Source organism: Chenopodium album, chromosome 4 (assembly GCF_948465745.1).
Source record: "Chenopodium album chromosome 4, dcCheAlbu1.1, whole genome shotgun sequence".
NCBI classification, from domain to species: Eukaryota; Viridiplantae; Streptophyta; class Magnoliopsida; order Caryophyllales; family Amaranthaceae; genus Chenopodium; species Chenopodium album.
Window position 1 is genome coordinate 78,841,513 of NC_137837.1, and position 8,041 is coordinate 78,849,553.

An 8,041-nucleotide genomic window follows, 5' to 3' on the forward strand; every position below is an offset into this window, starting at 1 on the left:
ATTTTAATTGGAGATGGTTCTAATGATGTATGCTCTAAGTTAACGTTACAATTATTATTTAAAAATTTGACCTTTAACTTTCAAAAATTGTAAATTTTTTGTTTGACATTTGTCAACGATCAAAAATTTACATGTAAATGCAATATCAATTATGATTCTTATATATATATATATATATATATATATATATATATATATATATATATATATATATATATATATATATATATATATATATATATATATATATATATATATATATATATTATTAAAGCATGTTTTTATATGAGCTTATTTTATCTAAGGTCACATATATGTGAACTTTATTATTTCCATCAAAAAAATATTTACATTTTATTTGACAGAAATAATATATAAACTAATTTTTTTTCTTAATTTATTTGAGTTTATTTAGACTTCATTCTCCTCAACCTATTAACATACATAAGTTTCAACAAAAATAAGTTTAATTGATTAAAGATAATTAATAAAGTTCAACAAAACTAGATATCAACCTATACTCTCTAAGCTTGGTATCGTATTGGAGGGCATTGTTTCGTTGAGTATATTTTTCTTAATTATCACTTGGTCTCAAGCAAATACGAGGGATGATTAACGATAATAATAGACTCATTATCTTGCTAAGCTAATACCTCTTATAACAACCTACTCCGTCGAATAAATGCTAGAAAAATTCTATTCTTAGACATAATACAAAGGTATTAACACAGATTAGTTAGTACTCCACACTCGAAAAGATTGTACAACGTAGTCTGGATCTAAACTTATTTTGTCCGAACTGAACTTAACCAAGACCCAAAGGAACTCTCTTATCTTGTACTTCTGGTTGACAGAACAATACCATACCATGAACAACAAAATGAAGACGAAGAAGAAGATAAACCACCAGATTCTCTAAACCCCACTTCCTCCATTACCAAAGATACCTTCTTCCCCAATTTTTTAGGGTTTCTAATTTATCTTCGTATATTCTTTCTTTGTCTTCTCTTCCTTCCTTTAATGGCGATTTTCTCTCACTTCACTCTCTCCTCCACTTCTCCTTACCTCCATTTTCTCTCTCCTCCCTCCATTGTTGAACCTCACTTCATCTTCAGCCCCCAATTTCACCGCCTAATTATTCCTCCTTCTGCTCATTCTAACCCTAAGCTTTTGAAGCCCAATCGCCGCTCTCCGTTCGGCGAACCGCTTCCTGTGTACGATTCTGAAGAAGAAGAAGATGATGAGGTGGAGGTTCTGGAAGATTCGAATTTGATTTCTGGTGTTGTGATTGATAATGTTGATGATGATGATGATGGTGGTGTTCCTTGGTTGAATGATGATGTGAGTTTGTTGAATTTTATGTAATTTTGCAATTGATTTTGTTGCTGTTTTTGGGTTTCTGTATAATTCTGATGTTATGCTATTGTTTAATTGATAATTCTGATGCTATGCTATTGTTTGATTCTGATTTTTGATGTAGAATTAATGGTTGAATGATGAATTAAGTAGAAATTTTGAGTAAGCTTAAAATTGTGAAAAATGAAATTTAGCATCCTAATATGGTATTCATTTAAGAATATATGGCAAAATCACTAAATAATGGGTGTATTCGATGATGTTTAGCTTAGCTTACGGCGGCATCACCTAAACGTGTCATGATTCTTAAATTATCTAGCAAAATTTGAAAAAAAAGACCTATTTTGATGTTTAAAGGGTATTATAAATTGAAACTAACCAAGATAAATAGCATAATAATTCAAGTATCATAATTTATTTAGTAAGCAACGACGAATGATTACATTGGACTTTTGATGGCTTTGTTCGAGGGAAGGAGGGGGGGGGGGGGGGGCTTAGAATCATAATGAGAAAGGTTTTCAGAAGCTAAGTTGATGGGATTGCCTTCGCAATAGTAATTGACAGTCTATTTATAGATAAGGGGAAGGCTGAGAATCATAATGAGGAGGGTATTCAGAAACTAAGCTAATGGGATTGCTTTCGTAATCGACAGTCTATGTAAGTATGTATAGATAAGGGGAGGGATTCTTCTATTGTTTGATGATTCCATAGTAAGATGTGAATATGATTATGAGTTTCTATGCTTTGCAGTGCAAAATTTTATTTGGATGGTGTTCAATCATAAGGGTTTGTGTATTGACACTGTAGGTTTTTATGGGTGCTCTATTGCTCATTCCGCTCTTCTATGAGGAATTCAGTTCCTTGACTATCCCTCACTCCTTAAATTTCAATGCCTCATCAATCCATCATATCACATAGTAGTAGTCTGGTTAGATTTAGATAACTGGAAAACTCTTTTTTTTTTTTAACATGGTAATAAATATAAGTACTTTACTGTTCTGATGGCTCCAAATTAAAAGTAGCCTATATGATATCGAAAAATTAAAGATTGGAAGCTTCAGGATTTACGGAAGTTGACGACTTGACTAGCTTCACGTATCACTGTGAACACATTTTTTTTCTATCATGGGAAGTTGTTTCCATCATACATTTATTTAATATGCATAATCGTATCATCTAAAGGTCTTACTGTGCTCTAAAGCTCCGTTTCACTTTATTATCTTATCAAAGACCTGTACATTAAAATATCACATGATTTGTTTCAACAAATTCCTGCAGGATGATGAATTTGCAGAACCAGCAAACCTGAATAGTGGTGAACAAAGATCTAAATTGTTGGCTGCTACCAAGCTGAGACCAGGTAAGATTTGAAGTCCTTCATCAAATTGTCCCAGTTTGAGTTCGATTCTCATATAATCCTCTTATTAGGAACCCGGAAAAAGACAAGTAATGTGGGCACAAAAGCAGATGGTAAAGGGAAGGTAGGCTTTCATCATGTTCTGAAGTGTCAGTGTGAGGATGTATTGCTGCTGTTTGGACTGAAGAGCCTTCCATTATTGCCTTTGATTGCAGTTGGAAGGAAGGAAAGGTCCAAAGAAAAAATATTCACAGCTTGCAGAGGAATTTAGACTTGATACTAGATGGATTCCCCTTCTTGATTATCTGAGTACCTATGGGATGAAAGAGTCTCATTTTGTTCAGATGTACAGAAGGCACACAAATGCTTTTCATATTAATGTTTTTTCTGCACGGGAAAGGTTGGAATACTTGATGAATGTTGGCGTCAAACACAACGACATCAAAAAGATACTATTAAGGCAACCTCAACTTCTTGGGTATACTGTGGATAGCAATATGAAGTCCCATGTGGCATTTCTGGTGGATTTAGATATTCCTGAATCCAAGATAGGGCAAGTAATCACTGTTGCTCCATCTATCTTTTCATATAGTGTTGAAAATTCCCTGAAGCCCACTGTAAGATACTTGATTGAAGAGGTTGGGATCAAGAAAAGTGATTTGGGCAAAGTTGTGACTTTGAGTCCTCAAATTCTTGTTCAGCGGGTTGACATCTCTTGGAATGACCGCTATGATTTCCTTTCAGAAGAGCTGGGTGCACCTAAAGAAAGTATTGTGAAAATGGTTACTAAACATCCCCAGCTTCTTCATTACAGCATTGAAGATGGATTATTGCCCCGGATCAATTTTCTGAGGAGCATTGGCATGCAAGATCCTGAAATCTTGAAAGTCTTGACTAGCATCACACAGGTCTTTTTCTTTATCTCGTAAATGTCATCATTCTTACGAGTTATGATTATTTTACTGTAGAGGCCTTCTCTGGGCAGTATTGCATGTCAGGTTGCCTAATATTCAGATTCCATTATGTTTGTTGCTAGAAAATCTTATGGTTGTTCGTCATGTATCTTTGTAGGTACTTTCTCTGTCACTGGAGCGAAATCTTAAGCCGAAGTATAAGTATCTAGTTAATGAACTTCAAAATGAAGTTCGATCCTTAACGAAATATCCCACATACCTTAGCTTATCACTGGAACAGAGAATTCGTCCTCGGCATAGATTTTTGGTTTACCTGAACAAAGCGCCAGAGGGACCTTTTCCTCTGAGATCTTTGGTTCCGACTGATGAATCCTTCTGTCAGCAGTGGGCAGGTACTAGTGTGGATAAGTATATAGCGTTCAGGCAAGGCATGATGCTCAAAGAGTTTGCAAAGAAATATGAAAAGCAAGGTTGAATTGGGTAGTTTTAATGTAAATGGGACTAACCATATTGTTGAGCCTTCTCATCATGACACTGATTTTGAAGACGTGTATAGTCAAATTTTGGGTACATACTATTTTCATAAACTAATGGTATGTTAACCCCATTTGTAGATAATCTGATTTGCCTGCTTTGGTAAATTACATTGTATAGTCTCAGATTTGCTGTTTGAAAGATCAATTCTAAAGGTCATTGTGCAATTTTTTTTGCAGGAATTACACTGATTCCCGACTTGTTTATATTTGTATTTGAAATAGACTGAAGGCATTTTTGTTGCTCCTGTGATCTCCCAGCAAACTGTGGTATTGCTAGGTCCATTTTTCGAGGTTAATACTATCAAGGTTAGTTACCCATGATAATGTTTTAAGTGTTTCTAAACATGTTATTGGCTTACTGAGCAAACATTTATCCATGAATCGTCTTAATATCGGATGAAGGGCTTTTAGAATATCAATTTTCCCTTTAACACTTCCCTTCCAATAAATCCCTCTATAACTGATTGTGGCTCTCAGCTATGCTGCTATGGGTATGCTCATCAACTATATTTCATAGGGGTTGTAACCATTTTCAAGTTTTAATACAGGATGCCATACTAAATTCGTAAAATTCATTAGGGAAGCTCTTGTGAGTTTCCTTTATACTATATTCTTTTGCATTAACTCATTAATTTTTTGGTCACTTCATTGCAGGTCTTAATGGTCTTGAGTTCAGCTGTAATCACAACAGTGCACACAATCAATACATAGTTATCATACAAATGTCTTTTTTCGGGCTCATGAGTACTCTTTAACAGCAGCAGCAGATGGTAAATTTTGCTGAAAATCGTCATAACATGTCTGGTAAATTGGTAATTTTGTTTCATCAGAAAGCTTATGCGCATGTTGTTTGTCACTACACATCATATATCTGTAAGTTGTAACTTAGAAGTTCACAGCATTTTGTTGAACACAACAAGCAATAGTTGTGTTGTTGAATTAGAGAAACAATATGGTGTATACTACTGTATGTTGTAGTGTTAATACCAACAAAACGATACTATAATGTTCCTATCTATTTTAGATATTGTCATCACTTTGGTCTATGAGGTTTTCCATACAGTATCTGTATAATTGGACCTAACAATCTTTTTTGTGCCTACCCTTATAGCATACTCCCTTTGTATCACACACAATTTTGCACAATTACAGAATCTCATTTAACATTACTCATTGTTTCTTAGTTCAGTGTGTTTTTGTTTGAAAAGAAGTCTACTTGTTTTGCTATTGTTTCAAGTCAGGTCCGTATGAATTAGATCTATTAATCAAATATGAGGTAATTTTTGTACCTAAGTCGATTGTAGATTCGATGATACCATTTGGCCAACTAGTTTGTGCCACATTAAATGTGTTTGTATTTTTTTTCTATGATTTTAGGCGAAGGGGTGACTTTTAGTCTTTTACTCGTATGTGATATGGAGGTTGAGGAGACTAGGTCGTTGATTGTAATCTATTGATGCATATGTTGAGTACGAGTTTTGTGTAACTTCGAAAACATTTATGACAGAGAACAAACCTAGAGATGGAGAACTAACCATCAAACTAGTTTAACAGGCAAATTAACAAAGTCATTTACAGTATTTAGGAATTAGGATTAGTTCATAAGATCTTATACAACATACATAGTCAATACAGTGGTAGTTGTTGCAACAACTGTCCTCCCCATCCCAGATTACCACTTTTGCAGAAACTGAACCTACAAGTGAAACAAGTTGGTGTACAAATAATACAATAGTATCCACAACATAGTTTCTATGATCGCAATCGTTACCTTCGCCACATTGTTTACAAATTGGATATAGGGTTGTCCGGTTGGGGCAAGGTTGTTCACCTACAATGCAGCTAATGCCGTTAGAGTTATTGTTATCATTCACGTTGTTAACCCTTTCATTCGATTATGTTGTTTAAAAGGATCAGAGGAGCTGACTGTGTCGCGGAGGTTACTCATTTCCATTTGTAGCAGAAGTGGTTAGAATAAGATGGGAGGAAAATTTTCTAGAGGGAACTGTCAATTTATGGATGAAGCTTTAGACTTAAAGAAAAGGCATTCTTGCCATAAAATGGTTATCTCATCCAGAAAAAAGGTGAGAAGACTGGGAACAATTATAGCTTTTGGATTATCATGTTATAAATCAAAAGAGAGTCGTAATAGTTTTGGCCTTGTAATAAAAGCTGCCTTAATTTAGCTTTTCTTTCCATTTTCCTTTGAAATGTACTTTTAAGAATTCTGTCACATTTATGCAATGATCTATCATGCAGTGAAAACATATTGGTGTACGCAGAATGGTTGTTGGGTTTAACATATAAAGTTGACACTTCATGTATTGTACCGAGTATCATAATACCTGTTAAGGTTCTATTTCGCGCAAAGTGACTGAAGTAGCAACTACGGTTGCCAATCACCTCAAACCTAAGATATTTAGACTAAGGGACTATTTACATTTACTGAGCTGAATTGAACTGAACTAATTGAAGCTAAACTGAACTAGATCTGAAATTAAGTTGAAGTAAACAGGCCCTAAATCACCTTACATGAACGACCACAACATACATAACTCGAACCCCATCAATCGCTACCCCATATAGGAAGCAAGTCTAACCATTGGCAATCAATAACTTTCATGCTCAAAAGTCACATCCTTACTCTCTCATATACAACTCACATGAAGTAGGTTGATAATTTGACACTTTTTTTTGTTCCTTTTTGCTAAAAATAACAAGGAAAATGGAGGAGATTATACATACTTTTTTAGATTATACAACCATTTTTTTTTTTAGATTATAGCTCCAGCTGTAAGGCATATACTGTAATTTGTAAAATTTACATCAAAATTTTCTCCGGAAATCACTCACTTAAGGACAGTCCTTTCTTATTTGAGGAAGTTGTAAAGTCATTATCATAACGCCTAGTGATGAGCCCTCATTACTGGGGAATGTATTAGAGATTCTTTTCATTTTTTTGCTTCAAATTCAATCATACCTTTGCTTTCTCATCATCATATTCTAGTCCACTCTTTATTTGATTGACATAAAGTTGAAATTCTTCGAAAGTAGAACAACGTAGATTTGTACATATCAACAAAAATTACACGTATTAGAGGCACAACCTGCCCTTACAAAGGGCTAACTCGAAAAAGAAAATACTTTGTATTATCAATCCAATGACGGTCCATTTACCGGTTTAATAATCAATAATTATATGAGCTCAGGCTATAAGAGACATTAATTCCAAAACAATATTTTGTAGACATTTATGCAACATAATATGTTTGTCCTTAGATGTTAAAAGGGCTCCACACACATGGAGAAAAAAGAAGTATCATGCACATCCTTCTGGCTATCACATGATAAAATTGGGATATTTTGTGGTTAGGAATTTGGATGGATAATGTGTTCTAAGGACAGGTAGATAAATAAGATCACAAGATTGATTCAAGATATGCTTTTCATGTTTATATATATCCCCACAATTTAGATGGTCCATCCCACTTAATAAATTTCAAATCATTCATATTATCGACCCGTCATCATTAATGTTTCGAACAAATTAGGCTTCCCCGATACTTTAAGAAGATTAGATTAGATATACACAACCTTACCTCTATAAGTCATCGTACTTTCGCCAACTTTTTTTTTATAAAGGGTAAAAAAAGTCCATTAAGGTACAATGCATAAGATAGTAATTTAGAAGTACCATGTTTCATTAATTCCGCAAAAAGTGTCATTAGCTTTCAAAAAATAAATCAACTCGAGTACCATTGTCTTATCAAAAAAAAAAAAAAGAAAAAGAAAAGTAGTCTGAATATTTTTGAAGTACAAAGTATATTCAAAAGTATTTACCTGTATTATATAATATCCATGCTCGAATTAAACAATCA

At 34.0% G+C, this 8,041-nt stretch overlaps 1 protein-coding gene across 1 annotated transcript; it reads left to right on the forward strand.

The window, feature by feature from the left end:
• Positions 1 to 846: 846 nt before the first annotated feature.
• LOC145629445 (transcription termination factor MTERF9, chloroplastic-like) lies at positions 847 to 5,209 on the forward strand. The gene is made up of 7 exons (XM_081682048.1): positions 847 to 1,341; positions 2,635 to 2,716; positions 2,785 to 2,837; positions 2,929 to 3,621; positions 3,785 to 4,220; positions 4,341 to 4,469; positions 4,818 to 5,209. The coding sequence occupies exons 1-5, from the start codon at positions 1,021 to 1,023 to the stop codon at positions 4,100 to 4,102; spliced, it is 1,467 nt and encodes a 488-aa protein (XP_081538174.1). The 5' UTR covers positions 847 to 1,020; the 3' UTR covers positions 4,103 to 4,220; positions 4,341 to 4,469; positions 4,818 to 5,209.
• Positions 5,210 to 8,041: the final 2,832 nt, after the last annotated feature.

Bases quoted from the DNA above. Each gene is read 5' to 3' on its own strand.
- LOC145629445 (XM_081682048.1), top strand. From the start codon at position 1,021: ATGGCGATTTTCTCTCACTTCACTCTCTCCTCCACTTCTCCTTACCTC. The intron at 2,838-2,928 runs GTAGGCTTTCAT...CTTTGATTGCAG, and splicing joins AAGCAGATGGTAAAGGGAAG to TTGGAAGGAAGGAAAGGTCC. The intron at 3,622-3,784 runs GTCTTTTTCTTT...GTATCTTTGTAG, and splicing joins TCTTGACTAGCATCACACAG to GTACTTTCTCTGTCACTGGA.